Source organism: Crotalus tigris, unplaced genomic scaffold (genome assembly GCF_016545835.1).
Source record: "Crotalus tigris isolate CLP2741 ecotype Arizona unplaced genomic scaffold, ASM1654583v1 scf7180000023598.3388751, whole genome shotgun sequence".
Lineage (NCBI taxonomy): Eukaryota > Metazoa > Chordata > Lepidosauria > Squamata > Viperidae > Crotalus > Crotalus tigris.
Genome location: NW_024100068.1, coordinates 309,767 through 333,998, shown reverse-complemented (window position 1 = coordinate 333,998; position 24,232 = coordinate 309,767). Strand labels below are relative to the sequence as shown.

The 24,232-nt window shown below is 38.1% G+C and overlaps 1 protein-coding gene across 10 annotated transcripts in view; it reads left to right on the top strand.

Moving 5' to 3' along the window:
* Positions 1-24,232, top strand: part of SYNE2 (spectrin repeat containing nuclear envelope protein 2) — a 224,697-nt gene that overhangs the window by 12,225 nt on the left and 188,240 nt on the right. For 2 of the 10 annotated variants that reach the window (XM_039319483.1, XM_039319485.1), the window contains exons 2-3: positions 5,913-6,052; positions 23,902-23,963. In XM_039319483.1, coding sequence (XP_039175417.1) covers positions 5,974-6,052; positions 23,902-23,963 — 141 coding nt within the window. In that variant the 5' untranslated portion in view covers positions 5,913-5,973. Of the gene's footprint in view, positions 1-5,532; positions 5,696-5,912; positions 6,053-8,876; positions 9,298-23,901; positions 23,964-24,232 lie in introns of those variants that run through there. The other 8 variants (XM_039319479.1, XM_039319477.1, XM_039319478.1 and 5 more) reach the window with 6 other exon arrangements.

Below are 24,232 nucleotides of genomic sequence, written 5' to 3'. Positions count from 1 at the left end.
GAAAATATACTATTTGTATCGCCCACGCATAAGTTTAGTTCATGTTACGTAAGTGAAACTAAATGGCGCTATAGTGCGACCGCAAACAAAACAGCCTTGTCTCATAATAGCTCGCACATCTCCCCCCACACCACCCAGCTGTAACAGACAAGCAGAGCTGGTAGCCGGCATCCCCCCCAAACCCAATCCACGATGCGCGAGAGGCAAGCACAGATGACGATGCACGGTGCAGGCTCTTTTGTTTGCGGTCGCACTGGTCAGTACACAGTTAGATTTGTGAGAGTGAGCACGTGCCTACAGCTTTAAACAAAATATTGTGAGTCCATGTCTCAAAAAAAGAAATACACTCGTGACTATTTGCCAGAGTATCTAAAGATGGGTTTCATAGAATCTGTTGTAAATAAACAACATCCAATGTGTTTATTGTGTCATAAAACATTATCCAATGAGGCAATGAAGCCAAGTCGATTGCAAGAACATCTTTCTACAAAGCATCCAAATGATAAGGACAAGCCCATTGAATATTTTCAGGAAATATATAAAAAATTTCAAAATCATTCAACAATCGTTGCATCATTTAAGAAACAACCTGCAGCGAACGAAGATGGATTAATTGCCACTTATCGCATTTCACAATTAATTGCAAAAAGTGGTAAAAGCTATAATATTGGAGAAACTGTAATAATACCCTCTATAAAAGAATTTATCTCAACAATAATGCATCAGGATATACCTGAAATTTTAAAAACATTGCCCCTAAGCGATAGCACAGTAAAGCAACAAATTGAAGAAATGGCAGTTAATGTTGAAAAAAAACTGATAAGTATTCTCCAAAACTCTTCATTTTCCATGCAATTGGACGAGTCTACCATTGCAGATAATAATGCTTTATTGATGGCATATGTACGTTATTTTGATGAAAACAATACATTACGAGAAGAAATTCTATCCACAATAAATCTCATTACAGATACAAGAGGATTATCTATATTTAATACTGTGAAATCATACTTTACAAAAAATAATATTCATTTGAATAATATTGTTGCACGCGGTACTGATGGAGCACCATCAATGGTAGGTTGATATCGTGGATTTGTTGTTTATTTGAAGGAAGAAGTGCCAAATGTTTTATGTATTCATTGTGTGGTGCAGACAACATCTTGTAGGAAAACATCTAAGTACAAGTTTCCATTCATCATTAACTATAATAATTCGAGCCATAAACAAGATCAAATCCAATGCAAAAAATGATACAATGTTTCGACAGCTTTGCCAAGACAATAATGAAGATTTTATTACGTTACTTTTGCACACAGAAGTTCGGTGGCTGTTAAAAGGTACATCTTTGGCTCGTTTTGTAGCATTATATGATAGTGTCATACAATTTTTTGAAAGTAATAATAATAATACAATTGTAATATTGTAATATTATTACAAATAATTGTAATAATACAATTTTTTGCAAGTAATAATCTGTGTCAACAGTTAAAAACAGTAAAGAATGATGCCTTTTATTTGCCAGATATTTTCAAGAGATTTCATGATGTCAATTTGCAGCTTCAAGGAGCTAATAAAACTCTTATAGGCTGCCAAAGTATTGTGTCATTATTTATTGACAAACTTGAACTACTTCATTATAATCTATTGAAGAGAGAATTTCATCAGTTTCTTGAATTATCATCTATAAAAGATGATGTAACTCCAGAGGATATTGACAGATTCAGTGGCCACCTCAATGAACTTAAATTGGACATGGAAAAACGATTTGAAGATATTTTGAAATTGAAGGTGTATGATTGGATGAAAAATCCTTTTACCGCAAATATTGAAGAAGCTGATACAACTTGCCAAGAAGAACTGTTAGAAATTAGATATGATGAAGAAAGTAAACATAAATTCGATATGAAAACCTTTGGCAAAGTAAAAAAAATGCCTGTCTTATATCCAAATATGTGGAAAATGATATTCAGTTTATTGATACTTTTCCCTACCTCATATCTTGTGGAATCAGGCTTTAGTGCTGTTAATCATATTATGACCAAAGAAAGAAACCGCCTGAATATTTCCGAAAGAGGAGATCTTTGTTTGTTCCTTACAAAAATTGAGCCAGATATCCAGTATTTAGTTTCGCAGCATCAGCCTCAGGGATCGCATTAATAATTTAATTAATTAAATGTAATTTCATCAGACTTCATGCTTCTATGTATGCAAAGTATAAATAAAAAGATAGATTTAACTACAGTAAGTTGTTTTATAAAGATTTATTCTGCCAAACTTAGCAAAAGTCCGACATAAAGTATTTGATAAGTAATTATTATTATATGCTTTAACTTGCTGTAACTCTGCTTTATAAATTTTATAAAGTAAAGTTACTTCCCTACTTTATAAATCACCATTACTGTGGAACTGGTGGGCGATTAGAAAATTTTACTACTAACAGAGATACAAAAGTGGGCGGTAGGTATAAAAAGGTTGACTACCCCTGATTTAGAGACTCAAACAAGGTGGAATGCCACTGAGTTACAGCCTTCATGTCCATGATGACTTTAGTTAGAGAATCTAATCTGTTTACTTACCATGTCTGTGCATATTCCAGGCATTACACTGTGAAGGATTTTTAAGATATGTAAAGCTTCTATTCTCCCCCCCCCCCCACCAAGACTCAGCAGCCTTGGTTGGGGGTTGGGGGGAATGTTAATTGGTGCCCTTTGTATCGATATTGTTTTTGAAGTATTGTCATTTTTTCCTTATGTATCACTTAAAACAGTTTGGAATGGAAGGACAGAGAAACAAACCATAACCACAATATTATTACTACTATTTTTCACTTTCTGCTTTGAAAACCTTTCAATGTGTTATTTTCAGGACAAGCTAAGTTGGGCCTTTTCTTTTTCCTCTATGAGATTTCAGCTGTGGCTCTATTTATATAATGGTGGCAGGCTTCCAAGCCAAACATAATATAATATGTGGCTCTCTCACTTTTTGGGAATCAACATCTTGCTCTTTTGATGTTTGATTTCTAAACTTATTTTTCCTTCTCTGGGATAATCTCTGTTAAGGGGGAGAGTTAGGCTTTACCATGTGATTTTGTTTTAGTATCCATGAAATCAAGATCGAGGGGGGACATGATAGCAGTGTTCCAATATCTCAGGGGCTGCCACAAAGAAGAGGGAGTCAAGCTATTCTCCAAAGCGCCTCAAGGCAGGACAAGAAGCAATGGATGGAAACTAATCAAGAGAGAAGCAACCTAGAACTAAGGAGAAACTTCCTGACAGAACAATTAATCAGTGGAACAACCTGCCTTCAGAAGCGGTGAATACTCCAACACTGGAAGTTTTTAAGAAGGGACTGGACAGCCATTTGTCCGAAATGGTATAGGGTTTCCTGCCTGAGCAGGGGGTTGGACTAGATGACCTCCAAGGTCCCTTCCAACTTTATTATTATTATTATTATTATTATTATTATTATTATTATTATTATTATTATTATAAATTTCAACATACAACTATCAGAATCACATGGTGCTGTTTTCCCTGAACTCTACTATTATGTAGCTAATATGCAATGAAGAATTTAAATGTATTTTCATTAAAATAACTCATTTTTATTAAAAGTGTAGACAATTATTGTGTTAAGAAGCAGGATTTTGTAATAATCTCTTTTGGTATGTGAGTGGTTCAGCATTCAGATGCTCAGTTCTCCCTTCTTCAGGGACATAATAACAGAATAACAGAGTTGGAAGGGACCTTGGAGGTCTTCTAGTCCAACCCCCTGCTCAGACAGGAAACCCTATTCCATTTCAGACAAATGGTTGTCCAATCTCTTCTTAATAACTTCCAATGTTGGAGCACCCACAACCTCTAGAGGCAAGTCGTTCCACTGATTAATTGTTCCAACTGTCAGGAATTTTTCCTTGATTAGTTTGCATCCATTGCTTGTTGTCCTACCTTCAGGTGCTTTGGAGAACAGTGGTACAGTCCAGAAAACCCAAGAAAACTGCCTTTGCTGCATACATAGATCAGTTTTAGGAGTGGAATAAGAAAATTTATTTGGGCCTAAGAAGTGCTTGCAGGAATTTTATGTCCCTGATTCCTCCAGTATGTTAAAAAATCAAACTTTCTGTTCAGTACTTAAAAAGGAAACTGAAATCTAATTACACAAAGCCTGTACTAATCTTATATATTTTCCAAGGGAGTTTTCTCTCATCTGACCTCTGTTATAAATTAACAGTGTATTGCTGGAAGTATTCATTTGCTTATATTAAAAAGCTCTGACCATATAAGGATATAAAATGATTCAGAATTCTTGGCGAGATCATAAATAAATACTCTCTGGAGAATCAAATGGAACATGCCTAACTGTGTGGAAATTACTGCCTTTCAATAACATTAAAACAAACATAAGGTAAAACAATGTAATTTAGAGGATGGAGAACTGGCCTCCTGTTGAATCCAATCCAATCCAATTTAATCCAGCCCAACAAACAAACTTCCGTGTTCTGCTTCTTCAAAAGGGACAATCCCAAGTTATTGTGTTGCAAGTTGTTTCATTATGGAGTCTTTCCATTCTATCACAAAAAAATAATTATGAACAATTTTTTCACCAGATTTATCAGTTTCCTCCCAGTGTTTAGTTTTGGAACAAAGCGTAGACTAGATTTAGGTTAAGTTTGCACATTGTATTAAGTTCTGTCTTTTCATAGCACAAAAATAAACCATAATTGGCTGGCTTTGCATAACACTTTAAGCCATAAACCAAACAAACCCCTATTCTGGCTTACTATTATGAGTGAACTGAATCCCAGAGACTTCACTTCTGATGCACCAAATTACTGCTGACAGATCTACCCTCCATGTATTCATCTTGCCTTTCTGTTTTTCCATTAGATCATGAGGTGAGGTGTTAGAGAGATTTGTTTTTAACGTTTTAAACAAATAGCACGAAGAAGTGTTTTTTCTCAGGACTGAGGAATTTTGATCCAAAACAAAATTGTATGGACTGAACATCTATTACACCTCAGTAGGAAATAATGTAAATTTATTGCCATTTTTGTGGTGAGTGAAGGACAGATTTGTTTGGCTCCTATACTTGCTCCCAGATTTTTGTTTGTTTCTTTTTTTGGTTTAGATTTTTAGATTTAGTTTGATTCTTTTTTAGAGCTTTCACTAACTGATAGCAGAGATCTATTGGAAGTTCATGAACTTTGCTTTCATTTAGATGAGTTTGCAATGTCTATAGCAGCTCAAAATGTTTTTTTTTTAATTAAAAAGTGTTAGCATTCAAATGTTAGGCAAGTTACCAAATTCAGGGCTGAAACATGAACTCCCTTGCAAAAGGAATGTGCATGGGTACACTGTGGTAGCTAAGATACAGATAGGACAAGAAAGGCTGTTCTTATGTCAGGCAACTTTACTTTCATAGCTACCTTTTAATCTTTTGTTGGTTAGCTACTTTTGTATCCAGCCTGCTGTAGTAATTGCTGAGCAAAGAAAAGGATCCCATCTTGCAAAAGGGTGAAATAAGGGTGAAATAAAAGAAACTTCTCTCAAAGTAGCTTGGATCCAATAACTGAAAGTACCTCAGGAAACTGTCAGTCTGACTTTTCACTCTTTCCAATCTATACTTCATGTTTTTTGGATTTTTTCAAGAAATATATCTCCGGTTTTTGGCTGTGACCTTTGCAAAAATGGAGGTGAGCCAATAGGAGTACAGCCTAGAAAGTTAACTGATAAATTTATGATTCAGAAAGGAGTAGTTCCAGATCCAGATAATTTAAGCAAACATTGTTCTTAGCAGACAGAAGCAAGTGAGTTGCCTTTTTCAAAGGCCAGAGGCTTTTTCAGAAAGCATCAGTTTTACAAGAGAAATCTAGTCATGTTGACTGTTGTTAATATTGGTTTCTCTTTTAGGTTTCTGTCTTCCAGTTTGGCCACTGAAATGAGCTTACAGTAACTGCTTGGCCATAAAAGCATGGAGCCTCTTAAAACTTCATTGGTATCTGAAGAACAATTATCTACCGAGATTGATGATCGTCATTATTCATTGCAAGGTAGGCTTTGTTTAAATGCCAATATATATATGTTTATGGTCATGGCCTCATTAGATTATTTCAGATCACAGGATAGACTTGAAATAAAGTAAAATGAATAAGATTAATCTAATGTGGTGCCTTGCTTCTGTTCATAATCAGCTGGATTCTTCTAGCAAAGAAATTTGATGTCATCTGAATACTGGTGTCATGCTAAGCTATATTGCTATGTGTTTGGTTTGAGATCACAACATAGACATTATTTTATTCTTTGCTAAGAGCCACTTGTCTCTGAAGATATGCCAAGAACTTGATTCCAAAAATGGTGGGTAAACTGAGGTCAAATATTAAAATTAATATATCTGGAATTGAAATGAAATGTTAATACATTACTACATGCAATTGAATATAGTCATGTATTTTTATTCTTCTGCTATATTAAAACTACAGTTTGGATTGGTGAGGGGATATCCCCAAATCTTTTAGGGGATGAGACAACTACAGGCCTTTAAAATTATATACAAGTCAAACCATTATTTTACAACTGAGCATAGTTTAATAAATCTTGGGTTATACCAAAGGTGCTTTTTCAAAAGGCAATGGACTTGTTTTTTTGCTTGAAGACCAAGATATCTTGGTTGAAGATCCAAGAAGCTTTTTTAGTTCAACTGAAGAAGCTTCTTAGATGAGAAATGAAACATCTTCAAGTGAAGAAACAAAATCCAGTTGCCTTTTGAAAAAGCACCTTTGGAACAACCATGACCTGGATGACTGAGAATCTCCATTGACATAGAATCTCCATTGAAATTCATTCATTTCTATGAATGAATTTCACAAAATTGTAAATGTATGGATTTATGCTCTGAACCTTCATTTAATAGTATTAGTATCAATTGTTTCCTCTTGTTTAGAATGTATTGATTGTTCTATTTCATTAGTTGAAAAACGTAATTTGTCTTTGGAAGAAGAATGATGTTCAAATCAAATTGGTGAAACCTAAAACAAGTGAACCAATTCCAGTCCATTGGAAGTGGTGTCTCTGATATATCCAAACCAGTCTGTGTCTCTCTGTGTGTGTGTCAAATGGGAACCTTCCACAGGACATGCCTAAAGTATGCATTGGCTCAATAAAATTTGTAAAGCGTTCTTTTCAAAGGTTTTGCACAACCTTGATAGAAATAATTTTGCTTTCATTCTCTTGCTCTTGTGAAGACTTGTTGAGAAAATTTTTTGATGTTCAGAAATCCTCAGCCCAAATACCTGTTTTGCACTTTGCTGAATGTATAGAGTGAAGGTGCTCACTTAATATGAAAAAGCAGATTGGAAAATGGGATGTTTGTTTATTTCTGAATGCTCAATAGGCATTCACCGGCATTATAGCCTACTGAGCTATAGTTCAGTAAAGCATACATACTGATGATAGAATGTCACCAGTCAAGTTCCTGTCATCTAGGGCTGAAAAAGACCCCTGACCATAAACCTGGGGAACTTTTGCAAACATTGCAGAGAATGCTATGCTACACAGATGAATGGTCTACTACTCTATTGTAAATCAGTACCCTCTTAACTTTAAGAATATGAGATGCATGTTGGCTACTCCTTTAATCAAATCACAACTTTCATTCCTGCTGCCAAAATCATGGATTTAATATGTGGACAAATTTATAACAGGTCATGGCTATCTTCATACATGATTCCTAAATATGGTTTGCTTAAAGATGATCTAGTGAATTAACTACATTAATTGAATTCATCACCAAAACATATGTGATCAGTGCAAGATAATGATTATATTTGTTAGTTGTATTCTGTGATTAATTTTGGTTTACCGAATTCATTCTATATCTGAATTGCCAGCAGAAACTGGACTTGCACAATACCCTGGGCTAAAATAACTAGATAAGCAAGATTTTTTGAACAGATTAACAGAAATATCACTTAAATCACTCAACATGGCAAATCACTTTTTCCAATTTACTGTATTATGTGAAGGCAGTGCAGTGGTATGAAAACCATTTAATGAAGTTTATATGACATGAGGTTTATATGACATATTAAGATAATCATTTGTGGCTTGATTGATAAACTATGGATAAAACAATGTGAATACAGGATATATAAATAAGACTACAAAAATTTACTCTTCTGAGCTTGTTTATTATTATTAGTTCAGAAGCTAGGAATTTAAAATTTCATGCTAGTAATTGCAAAGGAGGGATAGGGCAGTCTATAAAATATTTGACAGCTTGCTTGCTCACCTGCATGGAATTCTAGTTGCTCTTGGCTCTTAGGCAAGTTACAAGCCTGTATCTACATGCTAATAATGAAGAAAGAGTAACAGAGCAAAAACACCTTGTTAGTCACTTTTCTGGAATTGTGGTTGGCTAGGAAAGTGGATAAGCACAAGTCTACTTGAAGTGATTTAATAAATCAAATCTTTTGGTATATATCTTCACATTATCTTTCTCTTGGAAAGAGAAGGAAAGTAGAGTTCAAAGAAAAACTTTAGCCCTGGTTATGAATATCCCACTTCATTGCAAAAATGTGAAGGAGCTGTATAATTTATTAATTAGGAATTCTGTTGGTAGTGATTTTCCTAGCTGGTTTTCATTAATAGAAATGCATAGGCTTTATGTTTCCCTTGAAAACATAAGGGAGACTGACAGGCTGACTCTGCCCACTGCCAGGAGTTTAATCCTGACCGGCTCAAGTTTAACTCAGCCTTCCATTCTTCTGAAGTTACTAAAATTAGGACAATATGCTGACATTTGTAAACTGCTCAAAGAGTGCTGTAGAGCACTATGGAATAGTATATAAATCTAAGTGCTATTGAAGTCATTTGCTATGGTGCAGTAGCACCATTGTTTAATATTTTTTGTTAGAAAGGGAAATCAGTTTAGGTGTGTCTACTACCACACCCTTCTCCTTAAAAAAAATCATAAATGCCAAGGATGAAGAAACAGTCAACAAATTCTGTGATGACTCATGGCATTTTCCATTTCATTGAGTTACTGTGCAACCACACTGAATTGAGAGAAATATTATCTGAAAGACAGATGGTGTGATTTAATCTGCTTCTCCTTAGTCTGTATGTCCTTCCTAGAGACAAAGAGCTAAAATATGGATGCCAACAGCTTACTGATATATGAAAATCCGAGAGACATCAATGGGGAAAGAAAGCCAGGCTACACCTAACATTATGGGTATGGATATCCACTTTTGCAGTGGGATTAATGAAGTGCTTGCTTCCTCCTTGGATGCCCCAGGTATCTTCTTAATTCACCCGGAACACATTTGTAAATCTGTTCTGTGAACTGACAACAATTGTTATAGTTTGTAGTTGCATACTCTTCTTTGCAGGGTGTGAAGGAATAAATTAATATTTCTGATGTTGTGCCACCTGCACAGATACTTTACGGACAAGGAACAATTTCATTTTATGCTGCTGCTTATGTAATCATTTAGAGTGACCTTCAAATATAAAAAATTGTTAAGGCAACAATATTGCAGTACTGTACTTAAAAAATGAATAGAAAAGAAGGAACATTCATCCATAGCATTCCCACAAGGAAGGCCTGAGTGGAAAGGTAAATCTTCAGTAAATATCTGAAAGGCATTAGAGGTAGTCCTCGACTTACAATAGTTCATTTAGTGACCATTCAAAGTTACAATGGCACTGAAAAAATAACTTATGACAGTATTTCACACTTATGACCATTGCAGCATTCCCATGGTCAAGTGATCAAAATTCAGACACTTAGCGACTGGTTCATATTTATGACGGTTGCAGTGTCCTGGGGTCATTTTGCGAACTTTTGCAAACTTCTGAAGAGCAAAGTCAATGGGAAAGTTAGATTCACTCAACAACTGTGTCGCTAACTTATCAACTGCAGTGATTCACTTAACTGTGGCAAGGAAGGTCGTAAAATGGGGCAAAATTCACTTAACAAATGTCTCAGCAACAGAAATTTTTGGCTCAATTGTGTCATAAGTCAAGGATGACCTATATACTAAGTTCTCATGAATTTCAGGGGAAAGAGCATTCCAGACAGCAGATAACATCATAGAGATGTCCCCTATCAGTAACCGTACGAGAACATTGCCAATCGCAGCACACAATAAGACCTCTTCTCATGAGCTTAGAGATCATCCAGTTCTGTAATGGACAAAACAGTCTGGAAGATCGCCTACTCTGAGATGGTTTATACTTTATAAGCCCAAAGAAGAACTTTGAACCTAGTTTGGGAATTAATTGGCCACTAATACAGTTGCTTGAACACAGCAGTAACATCTCTATAACTGATCCCCTACTCAGCAAACAAGTAATTGTATTCTGCATCAATTGCAGCTCCATAAAGAAAACATATTACTTTCGGTGTGGAAAAGATGGGTAAATTTTGTACAGAATAAATATGGGATTAGGAAGTATTATTTAGCTTTTGAATAATTTATAGTTTAAACTGGGTATAGTTGGATTTGTAGTTTCTATGTATTGGAGTTAAAGTACTTTAAATTTTTTGGGGGATGTATGTATAGTGGATTGATGTTCATTTAATTTGTATGTTTTTTTTTGTTTCTTTAACCCTGTATTCAGCTCTGGGAAGGAGGGGGGAGGGTTATGGGGTGGGAGGGGGGTATTTTATTGTAAAAAGTTTATAAAAATTTTCAATAAAAAAAAGAAAACATATTACTCTACTGTAATCTCAGTGTATGGTTACCGGTGTACACCAGCCAAAGTTAGTAATATGCAGCAGACAGACTGAAGGTAGACATTGTTTTATGATGCAATGTTGATTAGAAGTTCACTGTCTATTGTTGAACCTGGATGATGCTGTTTATCAGCAGTGCTGCTTACATGAATTTACCTGAAAGCAAATTAATTTTGCTTAGCATCTATTAGACCTATGGACAGAAAGAAGAACTCTTCAGAGATTTGGTGACAAAGATTGTAATTACTGATCTTCCCTCCATCACACCTGTTCTGGCCCCCAGTTCCCATGGATACTAAGCTTGTACCAGGAAAGGGAATGAGGTGTGCATCTGGGAGAGAAGAAAGAGGTGGGTGTGAACTCCCAATGAACAAGTCTGTGCAGAATTTACTTTCCATGCTGATCCAATTTGCAGACCATCTGCCAAAGCATAATTCCCTCTCTTAACCTATTTAATTCTCATGCTCAGGACCTGATTCAATGGACATTTGGACAAATCAGTTGTTAAAGCAGGTACTTGTTTAATTGAACAGGCCACACTCATACCTTCTATCAGAGAAGAGCTAATGAGAACATTGAAACATAACCTAGAAAAAACTTGCAGCTTTGTCCTTTATTTATAAGGAAAGGGCTGTGTTTTCTAAAAATTAGACTATTTGTCACAGTTTATCTTGTGACTTAATTGCATCACAATGTCCTTGGAAATATAATATTTCCATTGAGTCAGTTTCAGAAAGATATTTTGTAAATTTTCATATAATAGATAATAGGTTAGAAGTTGGGTCATAGCAGCTTTTCCCAGCCTTGGGTTAAACTAAAGATGCCATAATAACATCAGTAATTGTCTTCTTGTCAGGAAAAGTTTTAATTTATGCAAAAGGCCCCACATTCAATACCCAGCATTGACATATTAAGGGATCCCTGGAATAGAGGATAGAGTAGAGTCTTCAAAGAACCATCTTAATTCAGAGTGTATTATATATAACCTCTGCAAATCTCATAGTTCATTTTAGTTATAGTGGACAGTACTGGGAAAGCTAGACTGAACCTAAATTCCATATACTCAACTTACAGTTGCATTTTATTTTTAATGAAATATATGTACAGATTGCCCTTTTTTGTACATCTGCTTTAAAATCTCTGTCCATGATCATTTAATGTTCTTGGAGTTTCAAATAATTCTTGAGTATTGAGTAAGATCCATCCCCTATTTAAAAGCACGATGTTTATCTGTATCCCACTGATACTGAGTTATTCACATATTCAGTGTAGCTTGCCCAATTATTATTATGTGCAATAGTCTAGGGTATGTGATTCTAAAGCTTTCATTCTTGCATCACCAACACTATCTTTTGATTGGGGGTTGGGCAAATGAGAAATAGCAATAGCAATAGCACTTAGACTTATATACTGCTTCATAGCCCTCTCTAAGCATATGTGAGCATATTGCCCCCAACAGTCTGGGTCCTCATTTTACTGACCTCGGAAGGATGGAAGACTGAGTCAACCTTGAGCAACTCAGAATCGAACTCCTGGAGTGAGCAGTGAGTTAGCCTGCAATACTGCATTCCAATCACTGTGCCACCACGGCTCTTAAGAGAAAAATCTGATAGTATATGAATATGAACAAACACATGTACATATGAGATTTATTTTAATTGAGAATTAAACCAAAGGTTTCCTGTTAATGAGAATGTGCAGGAAAGTTGGCAACAAACTAAAAATGAGTACACATAGATGTGGTGGACAGGTAAATTAAAATATGAGAAACTGCTCCTTTGGTCCATCAGCTGGTTCTCCTTACACCTATCCATTTTGTAGTCCCAGGTATGTAGACTTTGAAATTAATCCTGTTGGTTTGTCAGTGGCATTTGGCAGAATAGAAACCCTATGGTAAGGTGGGTGGCCAATAAATGTAATAAATAAGATATCCAGATTAGAATAAAGCTACCAAAGCAAAACCAAAGAATGGCAGACTTCTAATAATGGATGATTTCTAGCAGTGAAAACAAGGGCATTGGCATATGACTTACACCAGTGTTCTAGTAGACTTGGATTTTAAAACTTGAACACTCTCCAGATATATAAATCTCAGCCCCCCAAATTCTCTGCTAGTTTGATCTCTGCTGAGAATTCTGGGGATTGACTTTCATGCATCTGGGGAGCATCCAAATGGGGAAGGCAGTTCGGATGCAATGGGTTATAATCCCTCTAGTCTAGACATTAACAAAAGTTACTGGCAATTTGGGGAGTTTTCACACAAATTACTGCAGATGTAATGTTACCTTCCTCTGATGTGGATGATCAATAGTTATTTAACTTTATAAAAAAAGATAACCTTGCATCTGTAGTACTTTTAAAAAGGAAATGCCCCAATTCTAATCCAACATCTTGAGTAAAATGTACTGTAGGCCAGTCAGTTACTCTAAGCAAGCAAGTGGAGCAAGATAAATCCAAGATAATCTACAGTCTTATTAAAATCCTCTGACACAAAGAGTCCATTCATCATTCCTTTAAATGTGAAAAGCCTGTTTTAATGAACCACATGGTAGAAGAATGAGAGCTTTTGCAAAATTATTACACCCTGGAGTTGTCTGGTATGGAAAGAGAATAGCCTCATGTTGAAAATAAATGAGGGGGAACTGTGGAGTGTGGAAGCAGCTGCAATGGGGAGTGAAATGCCATTGGGTACCATAGATAGATAATTACTGCCTGCAGAGTATTAGTGGCAGACTATATGGTCTTTTGGCTGCCACAGACTTCATTGAATTGTGAACAGTTTGATTGATTGAGGCTGAAAGACTTTATGTACACTTGTCTAGCCCAGTGTTTCTCAACCTTGACAATTTTAAAGCATGTGGACTTCAACTCCCAGAATTCCAGCATTGCTGGCTGTGGAATTCTGGGAGTTGAAGTCCACATGCTTTAAAATTGTCAAGGTTGAGAAACACTGGGCTAGCCAATATTTTTCAACCTCAAAAACTTTAAGATACATCGACTTCAACTCCCAGAATTCCCCAGCCAACATGTTTAAAGTTACTGGGCCCAAGGTCCGTTAATATCAGTTGGATTAGTTTTGAACACATATACAAAAGATTGCATTGCATGTGTTCAGAAAGAAATGCCACTGGACTGACTTTGGATGCTTTACGCTATGCTTTTACTTGCTTTGTTTTTTTTAAAGAAATAATTTCATAGGTGCCTGATAGAAACTCTAATGGCAAGATATATATCAAGATGTCATTGCACAAAATGCATACAATGCCTAATTTAATTTATTTGCATAATGGGGTTGTGAAATGCCCTGCTTCCCCAGATACCCTTGCTAATTTCTTTATCTTTCAAACAATAGGACTACGAGTAACCTGCAATTAAATATATTTTAACAGTAATAAAAACAGATTTCTGATTTTGATTTAAAGGGGTTTTTTTGTTTTCTGATAATTGTAAAATACTCAATCTCTTCAGATTGGAGTCAGATACATGTATTGTAAAGTCAATCAGTAAATAAAACAATAACATTTATTAATACCAACATAGAAGATAGCATAAAAAATGGTATCACCTTTATACTGTATATAGGCTGGACTTCCAAATGGTGCTAAGCTGTAATGTGGTTTGTTTGGTTTTCACTTAGCATGTCATGAGAACTTAAACACGGTAGTTTGTAAATAATGTTTTTTTGGTTTATTGTGATCAGCCAACCCACTCAATTGAGGCTTTTAAAAAAATATGTGCACCTATATTAGTCAAGCAACGTATAACCTAGCAGGATGATTGAGCCGTGCCTATGTCTTAATGTGCTTTCTAAATGATGATACACATCTTCAGTCTAGTGCCCTATCTAAAAGGTTTCATGTAGAACAAAAGAACCTCGAACTGTGCAAAGCATTTAAAAGGAGCTTTGGGCAAAGTACAGTGGCATTAACCAAGTAGTCCTCCTAAAAGTGTTAAAGCAGCCACATCTCCTGGAAGGCTGTATGTGACTATTACAAAAGCATTCCCTGGTCCCCTGCACATTTGTTTGCACAGATATTTTAGCTGGGATCATAAGTGAATAAAGCAGTTGTGCATGAAGCCATAGCCAAAGCAAAGTATGGACACACATGTGGAAATACAAACTTTCCTAGGTAGCACTCAAAACCATGCCCCTCCAAGTCCATGGAAATTTTGCGCCCCCCCCACGGAACCAATCCCTGGTGCCCAAAAGGTCTGGGCCACTGCTCTAAAAATCAGAAAACCCAAAAAAAGGGAGCTGTCAACTTAAAAGATAGCCATAATAGTAGCCAAGATGGCTGCTCCCAGTTTAAATGGATCACCCTCTATCTCTTGTTCTGATGTTGATTCCTCAAGCAGGTCAGAAAATATCTGTTCCTCTGTGTAAGAAAAGGTGATCCAATTTTTATTTCCTTGGTCCTATGGCAATGTCATTCCCCCCCCCCTTTTATATTGACCCAAATGCATTCAAGACAGTTTTCATCATTTTCGTGCTCTATTTCTGTAGCAATGTAGTTATTTCTTATATAGAGAGCAACTCCGCCTCCTCTTTTATTTGGTCTATTTCTTTTAAATAATTTAAATCCCTCTAGCTGTGTATTCCATTTGTGGGTTTCATCCCAAGTTTCCATAATGGCATCCCAAGTTTCCATAATGACAACAATATCATATCTGCCCTCATTTACCTGAATTCTGTCCTCATTTACCTGAATATACTGCATTAATCTTGTCTGTCTGTCTGTCTGTCTGTCTGTCTGTCTGTCTGTCTGTCTGTCTGTCTGTCTGTCTATCTATCTATCTATCTATCTATCTATCTATCTATCTATCTATCTATCTATCTAAACCACTCATCTCTTTTGCAGAGGGTCTCTCAGCAGTGAAATAATTGTTTTGGCTCTGATAGTATGAATACAACCCTTTCCCTTATCTCTAACATGACCTGAACCTATCATTAAAGCAAGCCAGCAAGACCACCTAGGCTTGCCTCCTGCCCTGTCATCCTTGAAATTTGTTTGCTTTATCTTCAGTTACACCAAAGTTTACCCTTCTGTGAGAAAGCCATTCAGCCTATTAATCCTTCTACTGTAAGGTAATAGGCTCTTAGGCTCCCTGATCACTTCATTAACTTCCTCCATTTTGCTTTCCTTTGCAAAAAAGACCTCTTTGTTGCAGCCATTGTCCTTAAAGTATCCCCAGAATTCTGTTAAGGAGGAAACCTTGCACTTGCTTTTTAGTTAGTTAGCCTTGAGAGAGTAGTCTTCATTCTTTCCTTTTTTTTTCTTTTTTGCCTGGATCGTATCAAAAATTGTTAATAGTCCTCTGCTATGTTCAGCTGTAACTAATTACTGAAGGTATATGTGCCACCATGTTTAACTTTTACTGTTTCTGCTATTTAATATACTGTAAACAGTTTCCAAAGTGCCAATCAGGTGTTATGCAAGCAATTGCCTCAGCAGAATTTAGGTGCTTATCTCTTTGCAGTCCCAACAAAACCCATGGAGGGTGATGCATATTCTCAGAAGCCTAAAGTGCCTGTAAGAGCTTGGCGGATCTCAATACATAGGTGTCATCAATTGTTTGTTTAAGGAAGCATAATCAGTCATGTCAGTGATCAAACCTATATTCGGTGAAGAGAGAAAACAATACAAACTGGAATAACTAAAGGCAACTTGAACCTAGCTCATCTGTGGGGTATGGATAAGACAAAGCCAATATTAAAAGATCATGGAACTGAAAAAGAAATTGTGGGATAATGTTAATTGCCCACTAGGGCAATTCTGCCATACAGAAAATCCAACAGTTAGAGTGATGTAAGGTATCTTTAAGCCCTGAATGTTATGATCAAAGGGATTCAGGCTTGCTCTCCTTGGCTGCTATCATCTTCTCATCATAAAGAATACAAAACACTGTTTGCAACTTTAGTCAAATGATGGCTGGATCATATATCATGTTTAACTATTGTTTTGGCAGTAATTTGTTGAATATGATTATAGTGGCTGGGTTTATCTATTGCAAGTCATGAACCATGGGCTTCCATCCTACAAAGAATTGGATGTGCTGAACATGTACTATACAGTATAGCCTTACTGTAATAGAATGTATGGGTCACCTTGGGGAAAAAGGAGAAAAGATGCTGCTTAGGAAACAATCATACAAGAGAGGCAGAAGCCTCCAGTGCCTTAAAAGTCAGAGATAGAAATTTAGGAAGAAGTCATCTTAATGGACCAAGCAGCTAAGAGTGACAAAGGGAAATTTGTAGCTTCAGACTTGCAAGACTAATGCAGCCTTACAATAAAATAGAATTAGTTCATCTAATTGTGTCCCATCTGGTTTACTTGGGAGGACTGACACAGTGTTAGCACAAGGGGTACACCATGTTTAGAGCTTAATTGTCTAATTCTCTTTGCAATGGTTTTGAGAATATTAGCTTTCTTGTTGAAAATGCCTATGCTAATAATTTAATCCTTAGTTTGAATTAGTAACAAGATAATCCCTTGTGACTCTTTGCATAACAAATACTGGTGAAATGTAAATTAAATGCAAATTTAATGCTTCCTTGAGTCATCCTAGAGATGTTGAAAAATATTTACCTAGCAAAGCATTTTAAAAAGGAATTCAAAGTTAAAAAAACCCTTTCTTACTCATGAAGTACAGTATGACTATTTCTGATTGTAAACAGGGATTTTAATATAAATTGGTGATATAAGGTAGCATTTTTTTTCTTTTTAAGAAAAGTATATTTTTGAAAGTACAAAGTTGGAGCGTCCATGGATATTCTCAGGCATCTAGGTCATGGCTGTCTCAAAAGGCAACAAGACTTTGTTTTTTCCCTTGAGGAAGATGTTTCACTTCTCATACAAGAAACTTCATCAGTTCTGACTGGATGGTGGTGGTGGTGGGGAATGGAAGAATCATATTTCTTTACAGTCATCTGGTCATTAGCACTGAGTTAGTACAGTCAGAACTGATGAAGCTTCTTGGATGAGAAGCAAAAGGTCTTCTTCCTCAAGGAAAAAACAAAGTCCAGTTGTCTTTTGAAAAAGCACCTTTAAGACAAAGTAGGAGTAAATTGCTCTCTAATTCACCACAGTATATGTATCTGGGAGAGCATTTCTTAGATTGTTCGGAAAGGAAATTGCACTTTTGCACGCTTTGGGAGAAGCATCCATTTTTTTTAAATGGGGAAAATTGATAAAAACCCACATATGGGAACAATATGCATTAAGTCAGGGCTTTTCAACATTTTCACCCATTGTACCACTTGTAGGATATGGCAGTATCCAAGTACCACCAGTCTCCTAGCAAGGTGTCAAAAACTTGCTGACCCCCCCAAAAGGAAAAAAGTGATGAAGTACAGGTAGCCCTTGACTTACAATAGTTCGCTTAGTGACTGTTCGAAGTTACAATGGCACTGAAAAAAGTGCCCCCCAAGCCGCAGCCGAGCAAGACACCTGCCTGCCCACCCGGCCGCGCTCTTCCTCCTGTCTGAGGTTTTCATTGTTGTGAGCATTTCTGTTGAGGATTGGCAATGGGGGTGGGGTGGGGGGTGTTTGGTTTTTATCCCCCCCCCCGTCTGCTGGATGGTTGCAACAGGTTTTGGTCACTTCACATGACCCTGGGACACTGACCATCATAAATATGAATCAGTTGCCAAGCATCTGAATGTAAATCACAAGATCCTGGAGATGCTGCAACATTCCAGCTGATCGATGCTTCTTCTGGGCTCAGCAGAAGCGCCAGGATCAGCGCCGAGCTCCAGCTGGAGCCTGGAACAGATCCTGGCATTTCCACTGAGCCCTGACAACTCCAAAGAAGCGCCGATCAGCTGGAAAGCAGCACTGATTCTAGTGCTTCTGTTCAGCCCTGACAGCCCTGAAGAAGTGCTGATTCTGGCGCTTCCGCTGAGTCCTGACAGCCCTGCAACTCCAGCCATCTCTTACTCAGGCTTGTGCAGTGCTGCCACCGGTTCAGCTCATTCCCCTCCCCCGCTACCAGTTTTCTAGGATGGTCGCGTACCACCTGCCAGGTGCCAATGTACCACAGTGGTACCTATACCACTGGTTGAAAAGCCCTGCATTAGGTGATCTGCACAAGGATTAACAGACAGGACTTCCGGTTTTGCGTCACAGTAAGACGGACGCAGGAAGGCAGGGCTCTGCCTTCTGTGCCCAATTTCACCCTGCTGGGGCCCCTGAAAAGGGCCTAAAGTCGCCCTGAAGAGTGATGAAGAAGGAGAGGTGCTTTGCTGATTATGGAGAGATGGTGTTTGATCCAAGGAAAGCCCTCTAAACTGGCAGGGGAAAGACCGGCTACACCTCTGCGGCTGGCCATTAGCTGCTGACAACAGAAGAACAAAAGCTTCAATTAGCACATCATAAACAGCTTGCTTGGAACTGCGTGAGAATATTGATCCTTTTTTTTACTATTTTACAACTGAATTTCCTGGGAAAGGCTTCCAAGAAGCTAAAAACCTCTGGATATGAACAGAAGTGACATTTTAAATTTTTTATGGGGGACAGAAAAACACAATACTGAAGTGAAAGTAATGCAAAGCTACAGTTTTGATAAATTTGAGAACTGAGATAATTGTTAAGATTTTCTCTTTGGAAAAAAAATCATTGAGGTGAAATATAAGAAATCAACCCTTTGTTTTAAAGAGTGGAAAATGGACTTTGAATGACATCAAGTGGTGGATTTGAGTACAGCACTATAATTAGCCCCTTGGCTGCTTGGTGACTTTCAGCTGAAAGGAGAACAGCTGGCAATAAAGGAAAATATTTTGGCATACTTATCATCCTGACCTTCTTGGACTATAAATACCTATTGAGCTTGGACTTTTAATCTCAAGAGCTAGTGGGAGAGAAAGAAAAAACAAGATTTTTGAATATGTCTGGTTGCAGGGAGGTTGAACATTTTGAATACTTGGAACATTGTGGATTACAATCTTGCCTGACTGATAATTTTCAGGATAATTGAGACAAAAGGATTACTATAAAATAATGCCATTAGGACTGGATTATAAAGGCTACATATAAAGACTAGAAAACTAGAGGAAACTTTGTTCCACTCTTACTGAGACTGGTGACACTAGAGGATTTCTAGGAATGATGCCTTAAGAAAAAACTAATACCTTTCAGAAGGAAATATTTTCCATGCTACAGCTAATTCATCAAACAGTTGTTGCGCACAAAGAGGACATAAAAAGAAACCATAAAAATAACTAAAAATAACTTAGATATGACCAATCTCCAAATTGAAGCTACAACTGGAAAGTTCCCAGATAACGACTACAAAGTATAAACAAATAAACCAGAAACCAGAGGATGAAGCAGAAGAAATGGACCTAGAGATGGAGGAGATAGGAGAAGGGAAATATGGACTGCCATACACCAATAAAATACTGCAAGACCTACCTATAACAATGAAAATATAAAAGACCCCTTACTCCTTTCTCCAAAATACACCTGAGGAAAAGGAAGAAGATTCTAGAATTCAGTGACTCCAGCCAGCAAAAATAATATTGAAAAAAATTGCCTGTGAGTGATAACAACATTGCCTAGTGTGTCTGCACTTCTAGATATCTCTAGTCTTCCACTCAGGTTTTATGGATGCTAAATTCCAGGTTCTTTTTCTTCTGCATTAGCATTAATTCACAGCATACACCTGCAGGTTAATGGGTGTTTTGTTTTTTCTGCAATCTTTAGAGCTCCAGAGCACATGTGCCTAAATAAGTTGCAGTCTCACTAAGCACTAAGTCAAGGCGCTAATAAAGAGTATAGCTCAATGTTATGTAAGACTAAGATTGTTACCGTATTTTCCGGCATATAAGACGACTTTCTAAACCATGAAAATCTCAAAAGTTGGGGGTTGTCTTATACTCCCAGTCGTCTTATATGCCGGAAAATATGGTACATCAAAGCAAGCTCCCCCGTATCCTGTGCCCCATACTCCTCACCCCTTGGCGCGGGATTGGCTGTCCAGATGAGAGTTTAAGTGTCCCACGCAGCCAAATAGCCCTAGAAAAGTGTCCCTCCGAAAAACAGCCGGGAGGAAGGGGTGAGGTTGGAGCGTTGGCGGACCAATGGTGGGAGAGGAGCGCTGGTGGAGAGCCAGCCAAGTAAGAATGCCCGTGTTGGGTCAGCGGCAGGGGCTTCCCGAGAAGTGCCCCCACCCCCCCTTGCTGCCGAAGTGCTGCTCAGTGCTCGCAGAAAGCCAGCGATTTCGCAGAAGCGTCCACCCCTCGGGCGGGGATCCTGCCGCTCCCAGTCTAGGGCGGTGGAGGGAGGCGGTGTGAGCAGGGCTTTTCCTCCCCCGAGGAAACCCCCCCCGCCACCAGCCTCTGCTCGGGTGGGCAGCAGGAGCAGCTGGTGGGAGCCAGTGGGCTGCACAGAGGGTGCCGCTTCCTTGGGGTTGACCGCACCTGGTGGCGTCGCGCTGAGTGCCAGAAGCCCTGAGACCCCAACAGACGGATGCTCAGCGTTTCCTCCTCCATGCTCGGCCGCTTCTTTGGCAACCTGCCGCTGTGGCTGGTGCTCTCGCTGTGCAGATGACAGCGATCCGCCCATGGGGTGTCATCTCGGAAGTGGTTTGGCAGGCAGCTCCACCGACGGACTTTAGGATGCGCCGCCTTTGCCAGCCCCACCTAGCGTGGGCAGTCTTGGGGGTCGGGCAAGTGGGAGTAGAGGGTGTTTTCAGATCCATTTGGAGCAAATGGATCCAAAGTCTCTACCTGTTGGATAGCTGGCTTGGCTAGCGCCACTACCTGCTTTCCTCCCCCCTCCCGCTATCCTTTAGTCCTCCATGATCGGCACATGGAAGAATGACCTCAACTCCACCATGGAGATCAACAGCATCGGTAACACGGGGGTGTTCAGCGGCCTCTACAAAACGGCAGTCTCGGCTTCCGACAATCCCATTGGGCCATCCCCACTGCAGGGCATCCAGCACCAGGGGCCCCAGCCCACCTTTGGCTTCACCATCAACTGGAACTTCTGGCTGTGCCAGAAAGCCAGGACTGTGTTCTTGTGTGTCGGGGGGGGGGGAAATCTCACCTCTGATTGTAGAATATTCTGGGGGGGGGGCACAGCAGAAATCTCCTGGAGCCCAGCAGCAGAAATTCTTTGGCCAGTGGGATCCAAATTAGGCTGCTTCCACTGGAACGAGAGGGGCCAGCTAGTCCCATTGGGGTGAGGCAGTTCCTCATATACTGCAAAGCTTCACAAGTGCACCCCCATGCTTATTATGGGATGTTACCCAGCTACATTTGTCTTCAGCAGATCAGGAACAAGCGATGAAATATAATGAAATGCCAATATGTTTAGGACTTACATTACTTTTATTAGAAAGTTAAAGTACCCGTATTTTCCGGCGTATAAGACGACTTGCTAAACCATGAAAATCTTCTCAAAAGTTGGGGTTTATACGTCCAGTCGTCTTATACGCCGGAAAATACGGTATTTAAAAACATTGTACATGGGGAGAGCACAGTTAAGCCAAATGTAAAGGAATCTCTCCCATATATATATTACGATCAAAACGCAGGTGGATTGGCTGGGACCTGTAACAAGGTCTAGGAGCCGGGCGCAAAGAGCGCCACATTTATAAATAGCTTCCCCCATCAACTGGAAGTTACCCTGATGATTCTGGCAGCTGCCAGCGAAAGCTTGGTGTTTTATCCTATTAAAACTTTTTTATAGTTTTATAATTTCCTGGTGTTCATGCATTTTTTGCTAGTTAACATGAGTTTACCCAGGAATCAACTTTTTGTTTTTAGCATTCTTAAGAACACACACACACACACACACACACACACACACACACACACGTGTGTGTGTGTGTATGTGTGTGTGTGTGTGTGTTCTTAAGAATCCATATATATATGGATAGTACTCAGCTTCATATATATATATATATATATATATATATATATATATATATATGTATAGGGAGAGGGGCTGATTTCAAATCAGGTTTTTTGCATGGACAAGATTATGGAAGTGGTTCGCTATTGCCTTCTTCTTAGGCCTAAGAGAGAGCAACTGGCCCAAGAGAAGAGCAACAAAGATGATTAGGGGAATGGAGGTTAAACATATAAGGAACAGTTGCTGGAATGGGAATGTCTAGTTTAATGAAGAGAAGGACGAGGGGTGACGTGATAGCAGTGTTCCAATATCTCAGGGGCTGCAGCAAAGAAGAGGGAGTCAGGCTATTCTCCAAAGCACCTGAAGGCAGGACAAGAAGCAAGGGATGGAAACTAAGCAAAAAGAGAAACAACCTAGAACTAAGGAGAAATTTCTTCTACAGTTAGAACAATTAACCAGTAAAACAACCTGCCTCCAGAAGCTGTGAATGCTCCAATACTGGAAGTTTTTAAGAAGAGACTGGACAACCATTTGTCTGAAATGGTATAGGGTTTCCTGCCTGAGCAGGGGATTGGACTACATGACCTCCATTATTATGTCACCCAGCTGTCTTTGTGCCTAAGGCAAGACTAGAACTGTCTCTAGTCTGGTGCATTAACCACAACGCCAAACTGGCTGTCTATTTAAATAGCATGCTGTGACCAGATGATATGTATGCATGCTGTACTTGCTTTTCAGAGATTTGAATGGAGAGGTGCTATTTGAAAGCCCTTCCTTTTCTTGAGTTTTTTGGTTTTTAAACTAAATGTGGATATTTAAATAAGACTTTTAAACAGACTTTCCCAAGCCTGGAGCTCAAATCCTTGGACAGCATCAGACTGAGGAAGGCTAAAATAGCAGACAACTTGTAAAAATGGACTGAACTTGATGTCAAAATAATTAATGTATATATTTTGTTTTCTCTGACAATTAGAATTTATAGATTGTTTCAAACTACAGATACATGGGGCAGAAGATAGATCTGTATCATTGCAAACAATGCATTCTCAAGAATTGTAATTATTGACTAACTTTCAAGTCTACATCTCTCATAGTATTTTTCATAGAGTTGCATATATTCAACATCTGTGGCAGCACTGATTTTTCCTAAATTCCACAAATTATAACCTGGCTATCTAAAAGTGTTTTATGTATCTTGTTTTAATTTGTATACAAAATAAGCATTAAGAGTAGTAAATATATTAATAACCTCAGGTTAAATTTATAAGTAATTTTATAATTTTATTTTTATTTTACAAAATAGCTGAGCAAGAGGATATTCAAAAAAGAACTTTCACAAGCTGGGTGAACTCACAGCTAGAAAAGGTAATGGGATGGTGGTGATGTTGATTTTTTAAAAAATATATGTAAAGTATAATAATGTTTCAGTTCCTTTTATCTGATTAAATATTTGAATCTCAGTAGGAAAAAGTAAATGGAAACAGTATTTTCAGCAAGTATCAAAACTTGGTGAAATGTCTGAATTGCTTGTGAATTGCTTGTAGGGTATACGTATACAGTAGGGCATAGAACTGATAGTATCTTATTTCCACGTGTGTAAAAAAATTGTCAGAGCTGACTGTTAATTAAACCAA